Source organism: Serinus canaria, chromosome 4 (assembly GCF_022539315.1).
Source record: "Serinus canaria isolate serCan28SL12 chromosome 4, serCan2020, whole genome shotgun sequence".
Classification (NCBI taxonomy): domain Eukaryota; kingdom Metazoa; phylum Chordata; class Aves; order Passeriformes; family Fringillidae; genus Serinus; species Serinus canaria.
Genome location: NC_066317.1, coordinates 24288843 through 24310813, shown reverse-complemented (window position 1 = coordinate 24310813; position 21971 = coordinate 24288843). Strand labels below are relative to the sequence as shown.

At 38.3% G+C, this 21971-nt stretch overlaps 2 protein-coding genes across 4 annotated transcripts in view; one reads left to right on the top strand and one right to left on the bottom strand.

Annotated features, from left to right (window-relative positions):
• The first annotated feature begins 16219 nt into the window (after nucleotides 1-16219).
• GIMD1 (GIMAP family P-loop NTPase domain containing 1) lies at nucleotides 16220-21233 on the top strand. The gene is made up of 3 exons (XM_009101265.4): nucleotides 16220-16298; nucleotides 17573-17994; nucleotides 19168-21233. The coding sequence occupies exons 2-3, from the start codon at nucleotides 17602-17604 to the stop codon at nucleotides 19435-19437; spliced, it is 663 nt and encodes a 220-aa protein (XP_009099513.1). The 5' UTR covers nucleotides 16220-16298; nucleotides 17573-17601; the 3' UTR covers nucleotides 19438-21233.
• A 125-nt stretch (nucleotides 21234-21358) lies between these two features.
• Nucleotides 21359-21971, bottom strand: part of AIMP1 (aminoacyl tRNA synthetase complex interacting multifunctional protein 1) — a 31610-nt gene continuing 30997 nt past the window's right edge. For all 3 annotated transcript variants that reach the window (XM_018926795.3, XM_018926798.3, XM_018926796.3), the window contains exon 7: nucleotides 21359-21611. In XM_018926795.3, coding sequence (XP_018782340.2) covers nucleotides 21445-21611 — 167 coding nt within the window. In that variant the 3' untranslated portion in view covers nucleotides 21359-21444. The remainder of the gene's footprint in view (nucleotides 21612-21971) is intronic.

Sequence of the window (21971 nt, the reverse complement as noted above, 5' to 3'; positions counted from 1 at the left end):
AGACTAATCGACTCCAGCCTCAGATTTTCCAAACAAACTTCACTTTTTCCTTTAAAGTTGGTGAAACTCTTTCTTCTTTGTAAAAAGGAAAAGAAAAAATGAAACTACTTATGGGGTTGGCCTATTTGCATAAATTCAAAATGAGGTGAATACAGGAGTTTTAAAATACATCATTTAATCTTTTCACATCCATGTGTGACATCTTAAGTTCAGCTTGAGTAGATGAGGGGTAATTCTTTGAGAAGCACCAACTTTCACACACACCAGTAGAGGTTCCTTTTGGTTTTGAGCTGCATCACCTCCTTCACCAGAGGTGTCCATGGTGAGCAGTGAGGACTGTAGTGGCAGACATTAACTCCTTTCCTTCAACAGCTCCACCACAGCATCACTGGCTTCCTCTTCCCTGCACATCAGCAGACACAAAACACACTGCAGAGTTTCACACACCTGGTAACACAAAGCCCTTTCAACTCAGCACCTCCAGGACTGGACTCACTGTCACTAAGGCTCAAGGGAGGCATTTAGCTATATTGGGAAGATAATCTGACATGTATTCATATTCTGACAGTCCATCTACCAAAACACATGTATGACTTGAAGCCATGCAGCACATAGAACTTACCTCAGAGTGGAGCTTGAAGAACAAACCACTATTCCTCACCTAAACCAGCAGACCTAAACCAGTCTCTCTGCCAGGTTTCAGTTCAATACTAAGGCAGCCTGGCCCTTGCACAAAGTGGCCTTTCCAGAAAGGCCCCAGAGGCAGGGAGGCTGATGCTTTCCTCTCCTCCAGCTTTCCCCCAGAACACATATAGACTGGATCCACATCCAAGTGACTTCCATCACTCCATAACAGCCCAGCTGAAAACTGAGTTGTCAACTGCTTCCCAGAAAGCTCACAAGTTACAATAAATCTCTAGAGACTGGAGCTATTTGGTAGCAATCAGAGAGCAGATGGATTTCTTAGACATGCACAGAAACAGCTTCATTGAAACTCTCCCAAGCCTGGGCCAAAAACCAGCTTTTTAAACCAGATTTAGAGCCTCTAAATTTCAATTCATCCAGCAGGGAAGCAAAAAGGCACTGACATATTAAGATAAACAGGGACAAATGCATCTTCCACAGGCAACAAGAACCATAAAATACCAGTTTATTTATGGGGATCCACATCCTTTTGTGCACATATAAGCAGCAAACAGGATTTCATTGGCCTCCATTTAACCTATGAAACTCCTCCACTTCTCCATTATGCCAGTCTATCTTCTCTTCCTCCCCAGCTTACTTCCAGAACACTCCTTCATTCTGTACCTTAATAAATAATTTCCATACCTCAAGAGCAGCTTTGCCTCAGCACCCAGCCACTCACCTCCATTATTCAATGCAGAAAACCAGAGGCTGCTGCTCAGCAGAAGTCAGCTTCTCTTTTAGTTTTGCAGTGTAAAACAACTAAAACCACTAACTACATCAAGCATTGCTGTAGTTCTTTAGAGAAAAACCAACCTGCACAGAACAGATCCATGCTCAGCCACAGCCATCCTCAAAGAAGGGAGCAAAGCCTTCCCATGGCATGCCAGCAGCAACCCTGTTTGTATTGCATCACCTGTGTTACACAGGTGCTAAGGATCAAAGCCACATTTTTGCTGGGTTAAAAAGATAACAGCATCATATCAAGAATGCTTTACAGCTGCCATGAATGCTTCTGTGCATGTCTCAAAACAAACCACTTATTTTCTTTCTATTGTTTAATTTGCTAGAGTATTTGGAAAACCTTTTATTTCAGAAGTGAAGAGAGAGGGACTTCCCTCACAGATTTCTAAACTCTAACACTTTTCCTTGACACCACTTGGTGTGTAATCTAAAGAAAAACATTTCAAGAAGGCTATAGATTTCCTTTTGGGCTTCGGGTTCCTTTCTCCAGCAAATCTCCTCTTTTGTTGTCTCTCTACTCTTCAGTCCAAGAGATTTGTGCAAGTGAGCAAAGCCATGTAGCCCTCTTCTTCTTGAAGCTAATTCCTATTCAGCTTAGTCTGAGCCACTTTTCTTACAATCTTCCCTGCTTCCTGATGTAGAAAACCATGATCAAGTAAGAACCTGAGAATTCTTCAAAATGCATATTGTGTTGTCAGTGATGCTTTTAACAGCAGAGTGGAGATTCCATATTTTAATATTCTTTGCTGCTGTGTGATGAGTGTGAAAACACTGCCAAAGCAGCAGCACTAGAGAAGGGTGTGAGTGCCATGGAGCAGCATGTGCTCAGCTCTCTGCTCTTCCTTTTAGAAAGGCTGGACTCCTCTCCTTGCTTACATGTATTAAGCTTGATGGATTTTTTGCTGGAAATTTTCTCCTGGAGTTGCATCTTTAAGATAATTTGGAATAGTCAGTGTTTTACAGCTCCAAAAGAAATTCATATAGTCCATCAGGAGTCAGCAAAGCTATTTCCATTGGCAATCAGGAATGCCATTAATAACATTTCTAAAAGTACAAGTAGAATCCCATCTTCATTACCTCAGTAATCCTGGGAGAAAGAGAAGCCAAAAAGCTTGGATGTTAAAAATTTTCGTTACATGTTTTCCTTCATGTTTCTCAAGAGACAAATCTGCCTGCCTTTTTCTGTGTAGTATGAGAGCCAAAGTTTTCCCATGCATTTCATTCCAACTTTGCTCTCTATCTTATGCCTTCATTAGTATATATATAACCTTTGTGGTTATATGTGGTTGTACACTACAGTTCATTGCACTGAACTATGCATTCTCACTTTTAAGAATATCATATGAAAAAAAGGTCATGGGTCAGTCTTAAAATAAATTTTAGAGTAAGCTGTTCATATAGACACATGCTATGCAGCTTGAATAGCAGGCATACTATGCTTTGTCAGCAAAACTTCTCTTTGGTAGCAGTTCTGCTCCTTAAAACTGAGTTTCTAGAGTTACCTCTCAGCATCTGCTTCTCTTTTCTTGCTATCTATAAGCTGATGTCATTAATATATAGGTTATATGGTTGTACATTAATTCTGCTGTTCCTACTTTTATTTATTTTTTTTTTAGGTAAGTTTCTGATATTTGATATGGTAGGAAACCTGGTGGAAAGTACCTGTGGTTAGGCTGAAAAAGAGAGGCATTTGGGCTGGCTTCATTTTTATGCAGAGCACCATGGAAAGGGCACTCAGGAAAATGCTTCAGGAGCTGGAGCCTCTCAAGGCCTCTCCTCTTCTTCATAGACTGAGTTCCTCTTACAGCATTGCTCCTCATAAAATAGGAACAGTAGAATAGGCCAGTATCTGAAGTACCCTGATGAGTTCTTTATTACCTTGACTACATTCACAATTATTTTGTCCTTCATCTTCTGTGATATTGACTCATACTTTTCTGTTTCACCTTGTTTCCTCTGCTATTCTCTACTTTCACTGTGTCTTGCTTAAGCAATGCCTAATTTGCCAACAGAGGTCAGGGTCTGTTTGCACCTCCTGAGTGTCCATTCATCTCACATGACAAGGATTCCTTCAACTACATCTGTGCTCTTTAACAAGCAGCTGTGTGTTGCTATCTCATGAAATTCATAAAATTCATAAAATTCATAAAATTCACCTTTTATTTCAGCTAACTGAAATGAGAGAATTTACTCTTGCCAGGACATCCATGCCCCTGCTTTTTTAGAGCTCATCTCACTCTTGAGGAATCTCTTCATCCTGTGAGCAGAAACAGGAACTGGTTCAGTTACAAGACATTTCTCTACGGTCAAATTAAATGTGAGTTTTCTAGTACCAGCAAATAAAGTATTTACATTCCTTTAAAAACCATTTCATAATGAGCTATGTCCATCCCATTAGTGGCTTCCAGTTGCCCCTGAATTATGGTTCAAGCTAATGTATTGATTTTTTTCTTTTGTCAAAAGCACTGCACAAAACAGGATGTCTTACAAGAACTGGCAGTGAAACCTGTGATCATTAAAAATCCAGTACTACATTTTGCAACGTTTTTGATGAATCACTGGATAAATATTTGGCAAGAGCATGAGTTCTGCAAGCTTGAATTGACTTTTCTCACCCTATTTTCTTGTCCCTTGATGCTTTGATCTTGTGTTAAAGGAAGAATGGACAATAAAAACACTTACACAGATATTCTGGTTTCACAGAACATGCCTTTTTAATTTTGACAGTTTTTAATAAGGTTTCTGATTTCTTGAAGAACTGTAAAAGGAGAAACTGTGATTTTCCAGAGAAGAAAATAAAGAATAAAAACAAAAGAAAGATATCCAAAAGAGTTCTAAAAGAGATTTTAGGATATTACAGTTAAAGGTCACAAAAAGAAGTATCTCAATATGCATGTTACGAAATGGATATAGGCTCTATAAAGAATAGCTATAATTGTACACTGAAAACAAAGGCTTTTTATCCTGTCATAAAACTACACTTAAATAAAAATATCTACAATGAATGCAGAAAGATTTGCTGAGGGTGAGGGAGCAAAAATATGAACTATATTAAACAGATGTTAAATAAGATAAACCCAGAAATTAATTTTGAAGTTAGAAAAATGAAAACATAGCTAAAACTGTCAAAATGTTTCTAATTTTCTTAATTAAATAGTTTGGCCTCCAAGTTGTCTATGGGTCCTGATTTTTAATACCTGTCCTTGCAAAAGAATCTTTAGAGAGAAGAATCAGACACACATAATGATTCATGGTTTTTAAAATGGAGCACTTTTTTCTTGGCACCTAGATATAACTAAAAACATTGTAAAAGCAGTATAGATACCATCACAAAATGAACAGCATGAGAATAGCTCTTCAGATCTAGCAACTGATGTTCATGTGTCCTGGCAGGTAAGAATCCATGGATTTCTTAGCTGGAACTATCTGTCAAGCAACCCAGCAGGGCAGTGATTTTCCCCAGTGCTTGTCCAAGATGAAGCTCCAGTGATGTGAACCATTTTCTTGATGTACAACACCCAAAATTATCCCAAAAATAGAGCAAATGATTGCTTGTAGCAGGGAGTAACTCAACCTCACAAATTGCATTAATCTTAATGAGACATAAGGTAGGGATTGGAGGGGTCAGAAGTGACTTCTCTTTGCATGGAGAGGAAAAACTCATCAACACAAAGAGGTCTCATGGCATGAACAGCAACACTTGCTTCTGGTCAGTAGTGATTGCAACTTTCAGATAGGCAAAGTAGGAACATGAGACAAATCCTTTCCCTGGGACCACCAACCAAAATTAAGCTCTTGAGTGGAGAAGTCATGAAATGAGAATTTAATAAATTAAAAAAAAAAAAAAAGTTCTTTCTCTGGTTTAAAAAGCTGTAAAATTTATCTTTCTTGTTTGCTATTCTCAGCTACAGAATACCAACACTCCTTGGTCTTTTGTAGGCAGAATATATAATCTAAAAGAAATGAGAACCAAAGAGGGGGGAAAAGGCACTTAAAGATAGTGGCTCTTTATCAAAATACCAAAATATTTGTCTCCCTTTTCTTGAGAAGTTTAGAAGAGTGCTGCTTTTTATCCTTTCAAATACTGTTTTTCTCTCTCTCTATTCAGACTATTAAAAATAATAAGAGGAATATAATACAACTTTAAATGAGAGTTTATACATCACATGCTTTATGACAGCTGCTTTTATTTCACTTTAGATTAGCAAAACCTTTATGCTGAGACTTTGGAGCTGACCTTACAAAGAAGCAATACCATTAGCCCTGAAGCACATGTTTCCCATTTAATGTTTCTGAGGTAACATTCTTTGTGAAAGTGAGAGAAATGAGAATGCAAACTTTCAGGGAAAATAAAAGTCTGACTGTCCTCCTTTTGAACAGAATTAAAGTCATTCTGGACACTTGAAAATATGAAGTGAGAGGCCATGGCCTTACAAGAGTTCCTCAGTGTGATCCCAAGAGTTATAATGCTCAGCTTTCCTTTAGTATGCCATAGCTCTCTGTCATTTCCTCTCAAGAGGCTGAACGTATTTTGCCGTCTCAATTTGAAGTGAAAGGTGTCGCTTACATCAACGTTATTTCAGTTTTAACCAGCACCACTCCAATGATTTATCAGCACACCCAACCAAGAGAGCACTATAATAGTTAAAGCAAAGAAACCCAACAAACTTATTTGGGGATATAGCAGGAAGGAATTGGATCTGCCATACCTGAAAGAGCCTTAAGTTACTGCTATGCATGGAAATCAAAATAATCTTGATGCCATTTTACCATTGCCATGTTCCACTGGTTCAGTGCAAGAGCAATGCACATTTTTTTCCATCAATAAACTTAACAGTGCCTACCCACAAGTCTTCCATCCTTTTGTTCGATGCCTTCATACATTAAAGTCTGTTCTTCAGCTACTGCCACAGTCAAAATTTTATGCTTCTAACCCTTCTTACACTCTTTTCAGTCAGTGAATGTGAAAACCTGCAGACTAGAGTCTACAAGGTTCAAAGCAAACTCAAGAGAATCTGAAAAACACAGGAAAGAGGTGAACAATGGCAGTTTGGAAATCAGTGTATGCTCTTTGCATTTGGGGCCTTGCCAAAGAGAAGAAAAACCTGTATGCACAAGAAAAGGAGAGAAGCTGTGTGATTTGGAGAAGCTGACAAATTCAGCACTAAAATTGTCATCTATGCCAGTGGAAGCTAGACCAAAGTTCCTCTAAAATATGGTCTTACACTCCAAGTAAGCCTCAACTTCTAAATACACTTCTGCAAAGGCTTCCAATGGGAATGCTGCAGGATTTGCTGGAGGTGCATCCAGATTCCAAGAGACTGGCCCTGCACAGGTAACTGGGACCAGTTAAGAATAGAGACATGAGACTTTCCTTTCTTTTTCTATTTTTTAGTTTTTTTAAGAAAGAGACAAAACCATCTGTTTCTTAAATCCATGTTTAAGCACTTAAATTCAAAATTCTAATTGAAAACTATTGCTTTTCTCTCTTCCTATAGACACAAATGAGGCTGAGCACTTCTGAAAATTAGAGACGTTATTTAGTACAAATGGCAATGAAGAAGCAGACTGCTTGGAGCATCCCTGTAATGCTCTTATCCTAAGCCTCAGGGATTTCAGCTGCTTTTTGCCCCAGGACCAATATACTTTTCAGAGAGCCCACTGTAATCTGCACCTTAGGAAAACACCTTTTCCTAATCTTGCAGTGAAAATGAGCTTACATTTCTGGTATCAGATGCAGACACACAGGTTTTCTAAGGCTGAAGAGTATTACAGGAGCCTGCACACTCCTCCAGTTTCCTCTAATATATTTAACTTCTGACTCTAAACTGTTGGTTTCCTGCCTTACACTGATGACATAGCTGCAGTTAAGGGACCCCTGTGTCTAAATTTGTATTTCAGCAAGGTTAGATATGTTCAGATACAAGAAATCTGAAAGGTGAAACACTAGAAATAAAAATCACTCATGCGCAAGAGCAGACTTAAGTACCTAATATGTCTTACTGAAATGACAGTCTGAATTACCACATTATCCTTGTACTAAGGTCCAAATAGGCTGTTTTCACCACATTACAGTCCAAATTACAATTTACTTTTGTCCATGATTAAATATGAACTCTGGGGAAATCTTCCCTTTTTTTTTCCCTTTTTGCTTTCTCTAATAGCTGGTCTTGATATATTAAATGGCATAGAACAAGCCAATATTTAGATTTCTGTTCAATTGTCTGTGTTTGGTCATTTTGACTTCATTCTCTTTGATGTCTAGAAAATAATTTTTCTTCATGCTCTTTGTATTCAAGGGCAAAAAAAAAAAATCTGCAACTCTTTTGGTGTGCTAAGAATAGGCATGGATATGTTGGGACAGGAAATACATACATGCCACTACAATTAAAATAAGCTAATTTGTTAGCAATTCCATAATATCCCCCAAATGCAGAAATTCTAAACAGTGTGTAGTCATCTGGGTAACTCCTCTTCTCTTTTCTGCTGCCAGGCTCCACAAGCCAAGTCATCCATAGCAGTGAATATCACAGGGAGAGACAGCATGACAAATTTTGTGGGCTAATATTGAACACTGCAGCAACAACCAGTAGGGTATAGTGAGTTTTTCAGACAGTCCCTTCATCTCCCCCCTACTAAAGCTGACTTTTTTTGCAAGTTCTTTCTATTTTATGATTTCTCCAGCTTTCTCTGTGTGCTTTCACACGTGACCACCTTTCCTGACACATTCCCTGGATAATTTCACTACCAAATTCCAGTTGTATGCATGGCAAATAGAGAAAACTTTCTAAAATCAGGCTGGATTTGTCCTCTTGCTAGAATAAGAATTCTCAAAACCAGCCTGAAGTCCCCAACCCTGCAGAAAATAGCAGCCAAACGATGATCATGAAAAGCAATTTAAGATGCAGCTCTCGGACAGATGTCAAAACCAACATATCTTCTATGTAAATGCAGTGAATGTATATATATAATCTTTCCATTATTCAAGTCTAAAACGAGAAAAACAAAACCATATTTTCTCTTTACACCAAGATTATAAATTAAGACATGAAAATTGGGTCTTGTGAGGTTACGGAAATGCTAATGGCTGAAAGTTTTTGTTCCAGCATTACAGTTTCTTGTTTTTTTGGGTTTTTTTTTAATGAAGCTTTTCTCTCATTTGAGACAAATGTCATTTCTGAAGAAAGAAATGTGGGTGTAAAAAAATTACTAATTTGTTTTTTTTTTTTCATGGGCCTTTGATGATTTTATGCTTACTCTAAAAACTTTTGTATAATCTTAGCTGTGACAATGAACAAGCACTGCTTGAGCTACAGGGGAGATAATGCAAGAATAGAAACTCACTACATAGTTTTATTTTTCCAATTCAAAATTGAACTTCCCTTGCAGCCCTGAATTATTCTTGCTGGTTGATTTAAGTGGGAGACAGAACTTCTTGGGACTCACACTTTGGTCTCTGCTCTACAGCTGTCCCCTGTACACCTCTGTTCTGAGAAAAGGCTCCGGAACATTGCATGACAGCAGTTTATAGCTGGATTTCCACCAGCAGTGCTCCTCTTGCATTGCACTGCAGATGGAACACTCTCATCTCTGCCACAGAAGTTATTCACAGCGTGATGCCACGTCTTAAACTCGTCTCATGGTTTTGTGCAGTTTTATTGTAAAATACATCAGAGGCTTAAACTCCTCAGATAAAAAACAGAGCTGAGAACAGGAAGGGGACACAATACTTTCACTTACTTTATCAGAGTGCATGAACCTGGTTGTTGGTTAGTCAGGCCATGTAATCATCAGTCTTGCCTTCTGACCCTTTATCCCACTCAGTACAGGCAGCCCAGGCTTGCATCAGGACTGGAAGCACCAGCAAGGAAACTTCTTCCAGGATGCCAGATGTCTGATAATGGGAGGAAAAAAAGAGAAAAAAACAACAATCCAAAAACTTTCTTTTGAGGTGGAGGGGCTGCTGTCAACTAAAGAATCAAATGCACAAAAGTTGCATTAGATTCTTTCTGAATCAAATCTCTTTCTGACAGGAAAGACCATCACACGAAGAAGGAAACAAGCCAAGTCTAGATGTGAAGGGAAGCAGGTGAAAGGAACAGGGAGCTACAGCAAGACTTTGAGGACCTGAATCCATTTAATTTGTAGTGGCAAACTGGTTTGAAGACCTCAGGAAAAAAAAAAAGAAAACAAAACTAAAAAGCAAACAAACAACAACAACAACAACAAAAAAACACCCACAAAAAATCCCTGACAAAATAAAGTAAACAATGTCAGACTGCTGAAAACTTTCTTCTAGTCCGTATTTGTTTCTTTGTGTACCATTACCTTTAAAATTTCCAGTCTAAGTTTTGGTGACTTAACAGAAGGTGTAGGGTGTCAGGAGGTCTGGGTTCACATTTTCTGTGTGCCATGTGGAGTGCTGGACTGGGCTTCTTTGGCTGAGGATACTCAGCAGAAGGCTTCCACTGTGTGCAGATGATGAAGTCTGTCAGGCACTGAGATAAAACCATGGAAGAGCTCAGGGAAAAGTCCAATCATCCTGCAACTTCTCAAGCCTCTGCTGCATCTGAAGCTCGAGTATCACTTCCATTGCTCCTAGTTGTGTCAGTGCTCTCTCTACATAGGCTTTAGGTCTGCAGCATTTGCACAGACTCATGTTATTTCTCTATACCTACAAAACTATTTTCAGGGGAGTGAGTAGTGATGCAGCTCTGTGTTTTCCATCAACAGCAAATTCCAGCCACTGAATAAGGTAATGGTCTGTCACACTTCAAGGACTGAAAGATCCTAGACACATTCCACAATTTATGGAGGTAACACATTCCTGAATGCAGTTTGTTACAGATGCTACAACACACTCAGCATTGAAGAGAGGAAGCATTCTGATTTGTTATATCCTTTCCACTGTGAAAGGCAGGTAGAGATTTTTGTTCCTTTTGTCCCCTCTTGCAGAAAAGACATCAATTTGAAAAGCTCCAACTTCACAGTATTTTGTGACAGTTAATATTAGAAAGTTACAAGCATTGAAGTTAATTACCAAGTGTGGCAGTCTCAGTCCCAAACCACATACCAGCTCTGTAGCCATGTGCTTTGTGCCCCTTCCTGATTAGAATTTTAATAATGTATCTGCAGCAATTTCACTTTTCCAAACAAGTCTGTTGCCAAAGCAAGCCACATTGTCTTCTAAGACTACTTTTACAAGATAATTCTGACATTACATGTTCAGTGGCTTGACACCATGAGCTGTATTGAAAGTTGACCTCAGATTCAGCTGGTTTGAAATCATTTAGAACAGAAAAAAGCATCTGTGCAGGTTTGATAGCCACAATAATGATTATAAACCAAGAAGTCTAATATTTCTAATTAATAGTCCACTTTCTTAGACTTGTATTTCTAAGAAATGCTCTTTGCAACCCAGCACATTGCCTCCGAAGGGTAGGTATAAAATAAGAAGACAGGAGAGATTTTTAATCAGAATAAAATGAAAAAAAATCAAGTCGCTATCTATTGTGTATTTTAAGAGAAGTCCTCAGCATATGTTGTTTCTATAGAAATACAAACACCTTAGAAAACCTGGAAAATAAGAAAATAAAGGAACTGAGTAATGAATCTGTCCTGAATACACACAGATACCCACGTTATTGAGTAGAAATATGTCATTTTTACACATCCTTAAGTTGAAACTTTGTAAGATTCCTATTACTGGCACTCTGTGAAATATCTTTTCAGGATTAGAGTGCATAAGAGTAACAGTGAGACCAGTTCAACTCTGTGCATCAGTACAACTTCTGTTCATACTTGTGTTACAATGATCACAGCCTTTCCAGGCATCATGAGAATATTTTTGGGAAGCATGCCTTCAGTCCCTACAGAGCATGATACAACATGATAAAAACACTTTTTTTTTTCTTTTTATTGCAAGAAATGCTGTTACTGCTGTACAGAAATCTGTTCCCATCAGCTAAATCACTCCCACTACACGTTTTCAAAAGAGGTAGATACTCCCTGTATTATTTAGATGAGGAAACTGAGAAACTGTGCAGCTTCTCAGAATTAGGGAATGAGTGTTACAGAAATAACAGCCAGATCTGGGTTTCCTGAGCTTCCAAATATGTTCACTGTTCACAGGACTTTTGTTACAGGGGCAAAATGCTTTTACACATGGACACATTTTGAGGCTAAGCACAAGCAAGTGAATGAGTCTCCTGACTCATGTGGTCTCAACAGGAGATGTATGAGGCAAGTCACAGAATTCACCCAACTAAGTAGGTACAAGGGAAAAAGGAGAAAAAGGATTCTTAAGTCTGTATTTTCATTCTTTCTGATTATTGCTTCTTTCCCAAATATGTGCCTTTGAAATCAACAGTTTATTAATTTGCTTTGTTGGTGGTTTTATTGTTGTTGCTTTTAAATATTATTTATATGTGTATAGTCTTCCTTGCAGTATCACCTTAATTCTTGGCCTAATTTCCATTTTTCTCATAAGTCATGAACAGACACAAACATGCCAGCCTTGTGGCACAGTCTTGCAGCCAGGGACTCATGCCCAACCTTTATATTGTGGAATGAATTTTGTGGCAAAACAGGTGAAAACAAAGTAGTTGAAATACCTCTAAGTAACCTGATCAAGAGACAGCCTAGCACAATATGGTGCATTAAAAACAATCCTTGCATATTAAAAAACAAATTGATATGGTGCCACGGGGAAAATCATCTCTTAAATGATGGAGAAGGTGGGGGCTGTTAAGAGAATTAAGAAGCTGGCAGCCTGCAGCAGCAAGTGACATGCCCTACTTTACACTGCATTCCCCACATTTTGAAAAGCCAAGTCACACCAAACCATGCTAACACGAAGAGACTCTGTTCCTGTGGCTTGTTCCAGTGCTGTTCTAAGCACATGGAGAAGCAGAGGGCTTAGAGGATTATCATTCCTGCCAACACAAGGAATTCCTGCACTCCTTCCACAGCAGAGTCTTACCAGATGAGCATGTCAAATACACTGCAGTCTAATCTGAAGTTGCCTGTTATTTGCAACAGAAAGACAGAGATATCTTCTGGATCTTAGTGATTCCTTTGGAGAATAGAGAGGGAAAAAAAAGTCCAGCTGATGGTTTCCCTGCTCTGATAGTTCTGTTTGATTTTTTTTCAAACACAAAGCAACTCCTTGATCTGCCTTTCTGCCAGCAGTATTTGCCCTGAACCTATAATCCACTGTAAGAAGTACAGTGGGAACTTGAGGAGCTGCTTCCACAGTTGTACAAACAGACAGCACCCAAAAGCTGGTGCAGTTTCAACTTTAGTCTGCAGCTACATCCCACCTCCTTTCCCTTAGCAATGCCAATGTAGTGGCACACAACCCACACAGCCACCTATACTGCAAAAAGAAACATGATCTGGTAGACTGCTGATAATTGATTACTTATGTTTTAAAATACCAAGAATAGTAAGGACTGCATTAAGCAAGGGGAAAAACCCCAATCATCTGTTTAAGGAACCTTTAGTGTACTTTGCATGTGTCTTCCTTTGGAATCAGAAGATTTTTGTGTGAATGGAGTCCAAAAGGAGAACACCACCAAATCTGTCCTATTTCTCTCTCAGCAGTGATGTGCCTGCTGTTTCTTAGAATTCACACATCTAACAGAACTGAAGCCACACTGACTATGTGGACTGCATACCTTCCTGGATTTCTCATGTTGTTTGGGCAGGCTAAGAGCCTGTCTTTGTGTGTGGCAATCCATAAAATGGCCTCACTGGGTTTCCTCTAAGTAAGAGAAATTCATCAAAGCACATCTTAAATTACTTATTATGGCATCATCTTAGGCTAAAATGAGAGCCCACATCAGGAAAGAAGCTGTAAGGGATGGGAAGGCGTGGGAACTGAAAGATGACACATGGTAAGAGATACCATGTGCCTAAAGAGCAACTGCTCTTTTGGTTTTACAAGATCTAGCCTGCTTGGTATACCCCAACAAGCATCATGGAGAGCTTGTTTAGGGTGTGTGCAAATCAACTGGGTGATCACAGGGACTACAACAGAACAGTAGCTGACACACTAATGTGACTAAAATACAACTCTAGTTAACTCTATAGATACAAAACGAATGGCTATTTGAAAAGTACTTTAGCCTTGTTTTCCTCAAAGACAACTAAAGATGCTAGATACACAAATTATCCTTATGTTCTATTAGATTAAGGATTTTACTTCCTTAGATTCCTGAAAATTCCTTACTAGACTTGCTTGGTATTTCCATGGGAGCTGTACAAGTACTTTATCAGTTGCAAGAACCCTTTCCGCCTGCCAATCTATAATAGGCACAATTTTGATTTTCTCTTTGCCATTTCAAAAATAAAGAAATACAAAAACAAAGCAAAGGATAGGTCACCCACTAGAAGCAAGCAGTGCTAAAAAGTATCCTAGGCAACTTTATTGTTCTCTGTACAAGATGATGTTCTGACAGCAGATTTTATGATCTTATATCTAAAGCCTCATAATAATTGTCACTGACTCAACTTAAAAGCAAGTGAAAACAAAACACCTTGATTTTCAAGAGTCATGTAGGGAACAGTGAATAACACTTCTGTTTCTTAACTGCTACCTTTCCATTACTGATGTCCAAATTCGTTAATTAAGGTGCTACTGTTTGTATTTTATATGTAAATTAATAATGTTTCTTCTGACAGAAGAGAGAAAAATGCTTTTTACATTTCTTATCTCAGGAGATGCTTGAAGAGTCCTGTAATTATCCCATGTTTTCTAATGCTGTAGCTCATTTCTGATCTGGTATTTTATTTCAGCATAGGACTGCAGAGCATGGGGACCCCAGCTGAGTTTTACAGTACCTGTGGAGCAGGCTGATACTGCCACCTTGGGGAGGATTTTTCCATGATTGAGGAGCCCATGCAAGTGTCATGTAAATCAGTTTGACTTTTCCCCATCATATCCTCCCAAGAAGACAACTTATTAAAATCTTCTGCACAGGCAGTTGTAAGACCTTCCAGATGTGTTCTAACTTGGATTGTATTCCATGCACAATAATATTGGAAATAAATATTTTTTTTTAATTTAGCCAAGTTTTACAGCTCATTCAGGTAGTCTTTTACACCACTCTTAATTTTATAGCCATCTTGCCATTATAAAAGCCCTGTTCTGCACCCAGCTGGGCAAGCTGTATTTTGCATAGAACACTCCCCTGCTTCTGGCATTCTAGTTTTTTTGGTAGTCTAAATCCTTGTCCCTGCCAGCTTAAATTATCTAGTTGGATGCAACTGCTAGAAGATATATGACCTCAGATGTCATAAGGGGCATTACTGTGCAAAGGAGCAGTCCAATGAAAAACACAGATCTAGACTGGCAATTTAACCAAAGTCAGGGTCCATAATTTTATGAGACTTACCTATACTTTTGCTTTGCAATTGAGTGACTCCTCACCAGTCTTCCTTCAGTTTGTATTCACCAGCACGTGAAGGACCTTGCCATACACTTTCTATATGAATGTGCCTTGAGACACAAAGGCTGTGCCTAGCACAGAGCTCTAAGGCAGTGGGAACCACGAGAAGCTGCCTCAGGTACACACACAGTACAGGGACAGCATTCATGTCTGGCTTCTCACTAGAAGAGGCAGGCCCAAGAACACTTGAAAAACATTCAGTAACAATTTTTTTTCAGCCAAGTAACCCAAAGGATGAACTCATTCATGACAAATGATGTGAATTCACACAAGGAGCTCCTACGTGCTGCCAGAGCACAGGCTGTGCTTGTGGCTCCACAGCAGGAGACAACTGGCTTCTAGAGGAACTGCAGCCCCCCTTCACTGCTGTGGCTGGCAGGAACTGCCCTGGTACTGTGGTAAACCAACACTTACAAGCTCCCACACAGAACTACACCTTGGATGACAATGTCCCCAGCCCGGACTGGGCTCTGGAAAGCACATTCCTCTTTTCCTGCCACCACATACAGCTTACACACCAGATTGGTGTTCTTACTGACAAGTATCTCAGTACCCTTGGAGTAAACTTCTGCCTGCACCCCTGGGATTTACAGAGAGATGGCTGATCATTGTAAAACACACAGGACAGGCTCATCCACTCTCACATTCTAAAACTACAACCTGGTCATTAAAGCACAATTTTTTTCTAACCAGTTACTTTCCCACTTGTGGAAAATTGGAAAAAAGCAAGTGATAGGTCCTTCTGGACAATCTTCTATCTCTGGAGTGAATGCTACTATAGCATGGCAAATAATGATGTTTGCAAGAAAAATTATTAGGCTAAGAGCCAATAGCTAATGAACACCATCGGCAGTTTTGTTTTCTTCAGTCTTCAGTTTTCTTTCTGGTTTACAAATAATTTCTGCATTTTAATATATTTGTTATTATTTTAATCCATCTTTGTTATGCAAACATATTTATATCTGCCAATGATTTACACAGTGCTATGAAAATATTGCAATTAATAATTCATTGCAAAAATAAGAGAGTGTATTTGCTATTCACATGCACATATGAAGACACATTCAAGAACTTGCAATACAAAGGAATCCCACTACTACATTTACCATTTGCACATTTAACTGCTGGTGGAATGAATTTACTTTTAAAAATATCAATGTCATGCAATCACTTAATTGACTTCAAAACAATATTTGCAGCTAAGTTACAAAAATTCAACTGTGCCATTTACTGACCAAACTCATGCAATTGAATGAGGAGCTATCAGTAATAAATTAACCAGATTAACGTGTACGTAACAGCCTCAGCGTGGTACGGTGCTGCTGTTAGTTTCAAAGTTCACATATCAACTTCTTTCTACACTGCACATGTGGTTTATGAATGAAGCCTGAATGAAAGAAGGAATTAAGGGAAAATAAGGTAAGTGTCTCAAAATGAAACTAATCTAAGTATTTAAACATAGACTGCTTACAGGGAAAAAAAACCCAAATCTTTGTTTATGGTTTAAAAAAGGAATGGACGAATCCATGTCCACTACTTCCTATTATTATGCTACAAGTGTACAATGCATACCTAGACTGATAAATAACTAAAAATAACCATTTCATAAGATGTCTTTCTTAAAAGGAAATTGATCATTGAAAAATCAAAAAAAACCTCACTGTGAATGCAGTAAGGAAGATTATCATATACATATTCAATGCTGATTATAACAAAATTAGCATTTACTAGCTCTTGTATCTTTGGTGTTGTACTGAATCAAAATCTTGGTTTAGGCATGGAATTTATATGAGAGAGAAAGCTTAAACTGCACAGCAAGAATCTAAATAATTAATCTGAAGAAATCCCTGTCTGAAATTATCCATGGTCTCTCTACAAGTACCTAAACATAGTATCTAAAAAAAAAAAAAAAAAAAATTCTTTCTGAAGTTCACAAGTCACAGAAACTTAAAATCCACTATTTGCCACTGTGGTTTTACTTTCTGAAACATGTCTCAATTTGTTTAAATAACAAGTTTTCCTGTTAAATGATCAATACACACCAAAACCCCTTCAGATACTGGGTTACAGAAAAGTACAAAGAGAATGAGAGATCTTGTTTATACAATATCTCTCAAGAACAAATAGAGTAACTGGAAATGATTCCAAGCCAGCTCCCTCTCTCTATCCACCAGTCTATGTTTTTCTTTTCCACTTACTGCACTAGTAAGTCAGTTTAGTATACATTTCCAAAATCTCATTTTCATGAGATTGGCTATCTCAGCTCTCCTCCTTTCAGACTACTGTCTATTTCAATGTCAGTGGCAGGTGACAAAAGACATATTTTAAACTGTGAAAAAGTGCTCCCTTAAAATTTACTTCTTGATTATTTTTTTTCCTAAAACAAGTAAATATTTACATCCTGAAACACTGTCACTTAATAACAGCACCACTCCCTTCTTCCTTCCCTAGTTTGCCTCCTTCTCCTAACCTACTACTGTCCCAGTATAGCAACAGTGTGTTGCCCAGTTCCTCCCCTCTCTGCTGCCTCTCCACAACACTATTGCTTCGTCTTAAAACTCTTTTCACGTTTCAGGCAGGGAAAAACACTCAAAAGACATAAAAGACATCGAATATTGGAAATTCTTGCCTCTTCTTCTCCCCCCCACCCTCCACCAAAGCTATCTGAAGCACCTAATGTTATTTGTATTTAGCGACAGGTTTGTGGATATAAACACTGACAATGGCAGACAGCAATGAGATGACCATCAACCTTGTTGTGCTTGGAAAGACTCAGACTGGCAAAAGTGCTGCTGGGAACAGCCTGCTGGGCAGTGCAGACTTTGAGAGCCATCTCTGCCCCAGCTCCGTGACCACGCGCTGCAGCCTGGGACGCAGCGGCCGCATTTCGGGGCTCCTCCGCAGAAATGGCTGCGAGGCAGCTCTCCGTGTTCGAGTGCTGGACACTCCCAGCTACCCTCACAGTGCTCTGAGCAAACAGCAAGTGAGGGACACCGTGAGAGCAGCCCTGGCTCAGCACTTTGGGGAGGAAGGCCTGCACTTGGCCCTCTTGGTCCTGAGGGCTGACCTGCCTCTGTGTCCAGATGAAAGCCATGACACAGTTCAGCTCATCCAGGTAACCAAAAAGAAAATAAAGAAGTCTCTGCCCTAATGGTAACTCTTTAATCTTCAGGGGACAATAGCTATGGAAGAATTGACTCTTCCATGAAAGAAAAGTGAAATATTTTTTTCCATTAACTGCCTAATGAATTGCGAGTGGCAGACACTAATTTCTGAACAAAGATTGTAGCTGATTTTGAGTCTTCAGCAAATCAAAGCTCTCTCCTCTCTTTCTGAAACTGGTAACTCAAGACTTCCTTGGGCAGCTTAAAGGAAAATTTTGTACTTGCTTAATATTTTTTCATCCCTAGGGTCTAAAACAGATTAATCACTATCAATACACCAGGTGTTTTTGACACCCCACTTACCTTGAAAGTAGACAGATGTCCTTTAAAGTAGTTTTATATACCTTAGCATTTAGGTTACAGAGTTAAGATCACTGCAGTGTCCTTTATCACCAAGGTAGGCTTCTTGTCATACACAGGAGGTAGCAGGATTGCACTGAAGTCGTAATTTTATTTCCACCTGTAAATTAAAGCCTCTCTTATTCCTATTTAAATTTTCTGTACTTTCTGAAAGAAAAGCAGCTTGTCCTCTCCATTCTCATCCAACAAATAAATCACAGAAGTTGAAGAATAGCTCTCTGGCCCATTATTTAAGGTGTTGCATTTGATTTGTGTTTTTCCTGAATTGCTGAAAATAGTTCAGTTTTATGGATCACAGCTGGAACTGAAGTTGATGTTACATAGAAATTCATCATTTATTTTTTTCAACAAAAGGTGCTTCAGTGTTTTTAAAAACATTTTTTTGAAGAGCTCCAAACAGTGTGGCAATATGAGTATGCAGTAAGTACTGATTTCAAACTAACGTGTGACATGGTTAAACAACCATTTTTCCTTACTTACATGAACATTTTTTAACTGGAGACATTCTGTTAACATCTGTAGCCAGGGAACAGAGAACTGCTAGTACTGCATGACCACATATTTCCACTGAAAGTGGATGTCAATGTCTCAGAAAGGTGAAAAAAACCCCAAAAATTTCAGCAACTCGGATAGCATGAACTGGATTACTGCCAGGGATAAAAAAACCCATACATGTAAATGGTCTGGTAATGCACTAAGCATATGAAATGGGAGTGGGGAAAAGAAATAAGAGATAACTAGTTAAAATTTGCTTTTCATTACAGGAACTTCTGGGTCCCACGTGGAAGGATTTCACTGCAGTACTACTTACTCATGCAGACAAGGCAGAAGAGGCTGGATACACTGAGGAAACATATTTGCACAGCGCCTCAAGTACCCTGTTGTCACTTTTGAGCTCAGTACAGCATAAATACATCTTCCTCGACAACCACAACAGCACAATTAAAGAGGAAAGAAATATTGTCTTAAGAAAGCTCTTGAATTTTATACAAAGAAATAATTATCAAGTACTACTTAAACACAGCAAGGAATAAAATTAAGGTGCTCACTTGTCTATTTCCTACAGTAGGTAACATCTAATAGAAATAAAAGAGTAAAAGCCATTAACTGTAAAACTCCATATCCATACCAAACACCTTTGAACACACAATTAGAAATATCTCTTTAGCTTATCAAACTACCTGCCTTCCACAGAGAACCTTACACTACTGCATTCAGAATCCTAGATTCAACCACAAAATCAGAACAAGCTAGTGCTCCAAAATCACGCTCCTAATACGTGTGTAGTTACAAACGGGATTTTGCACTACACCAGACTGTATATTCCAGTTCATACAGAATACAAATCTGAAGAATAAAATAAAATTTAAACAGAAAAAAAAGTAAAAAAAGAAGTAAAAAATGCATGAGTTCAGACACAGGGGGCCTGTTTGCTCAATTCTTCAAGCCTTCAGAAGTTCCTCTGAACTTCGATTTCTAAAAAGAGTTTTCTGGTACTAAAAGCTAGGATTCATCTGTTGTCAAAGTATTCCCCACCACGATTCAAGATTAGTTATAAATGAGTTCTTGAACTACAATGCTTTTATTTAGTAAGACATTATAGGATATACAGTTTACAAGGCAGATAAATGGCTTCCATGTGCTTAATACTATTCAGCACATTTAAAAGAACTAATTACTATTACTTATTGCCAGATGCATGAAAAGTAACAGTTTACAGGCACAAACAAAACTCATTCAAAAAGAAAATCTGTTCATATCCTCTTTATGCATGTCCCTTTTAATTTTATATCACTGTCATTTTGTTTTCTCTCCACTTACTGGATGAAGTTCAAAGCCTGCAAAATTTAGAAAGGCTCAAGTTTGTTTTTAATTTCAATATTTAAAATAGTATTTACTGTTTCAATGATTATACAGCAACAATTTAGTTTAATATTATATGCAAAAATATCTGAATTATCTCTATATAGCTACTTAAAAGAGTTATTGAAAATGGATCCAAAATATTTATTTTCATATTACTGAAAGTAAGGAATTAAAAAAATGAATTTGAGGCTAATAGCCTAGCAACATGACTATTTGTACAACATTACTATGAAATAACTCTAACTCCAAAAATTGAAGAAGCTATTTCTGTTAAAACCAAAGCACTATTTGTACAAAACATCATTGCATAAAAGCACATTAAAACAGAACCAAAAAAATCAATTAATTTTATACCTGTTTGAGCACTGGAAACAGAATTATTTTTTGGTTTGCTTGCTTTTTGGGTTTTCTTGGGCGTTGGTTTTTTTGGGGTTTGTGGGATTTCTTTCATTTTTTATTAGTTCCAGGAATCTGCCATTAATTATTTCTTAGTCCTACCTATGGGTTTGGAAGGATGGGTGGACCTGGGTGGACTAAATAAAGAACTATTCTAGCAAACTAGCAGCTTTGATCTTAATGAAATTGCAACGAGTTCTGGGGACATGCAAGTGTGTCCACTTGTACATCCTACATAGGGCATAATTTCATCTTCCAGTTACAATTGACTGCAGACTACACAGAGAACACAGGCAAGAACTAAGGTGCAGAGTCTCACAATACATCTGAAAACAGCTTGGAAGAAGAGGAGAAAATTATTACAGAGTGACTAGAAGAATAAAGACAATTGTGATCTTCACTAACCAACTGCTAGTCCTGCAATTAGCACACAAGGAACATGGCAGAGTATTTTCCTTATTTCCTTTAGCTCTTGCTAAATAGAAGCTCTACACCTTCAAGCTGTCCAGAAAATTTACTTGCCTGCCTGTGGTCCCACCACAAACAAGCCTTGGCAATTAAGTTATGAGCACTGAGTGGTTAATAACTGCTGACAGCACACAACCTCAAGGACAACAAGCCTAGTAAATGAGTGAATTGACAAAATGTTGGAGATGCAACATATTATGGAAAAGAAGTCAAACAAAACAGGTCTTAGCCATGCATTTCATGTTTTTTATTCTGCTTGCATCACTTTCCATTTCAACATGTGTAAAAGTTTCTAATAACCATTTATTTATTTATTTAATTCCGCTGTTTGCCATGGTCTCTGCCCTGCACACTCCTTTCCCTTTCACTTCAAATGGAACTCCTTTGTATGTAGCAACACACTGGTCATTGGTATGAAGATCAGGTTGGATTTGCTCCCAAATCTTCTTCTTTGGATTAAGTTCCTTCTCAGGATCTCCTGTTTCAAAACAAAGAATAGCCTCATAGCACACAACTCAGAACAAGAGCACCATGTACTTACACATCTATGACAGCCCACATAGCCTCATAGCACACACTTTTAAGGGATAAAAACCCTAACATTCCTTTTGATTCTCAAAATGAAAACTTAAACTGGGATTAGGAATTGTTTAGGAAATGTCTTTAGAACTCTATGAAAAAGAAGATCTTTCAAGGTAAAAAGGATGTATCAGACAACAAGCACTGTCAAAAGGAAGAAATTAAACCCTTGCTGTTAGTTTATACTACAGACCAAAAGAATTCCCAAGAATTAAGTACATATGGACCACAGAAATATGCTCACCAAGACAGGTTTGTC

Excerpts from the sequence above, each read along its gene's own strand:
- GIMD1 (XM_009101265.4), top strand. The coding sequence starts at position 17,602 with ATGGCAGACAGCAATGAGATGACCATCAACCTTGTTGTGCTTGGAAAG. Across the intron at positions 17,995-19,167 it reads ACACAGTTCAGCTCATCCAG|GAACTTCTGGGTCCCACGTG; the intron begins GTAACCAAAAAG and ends TTTTCATTACAG.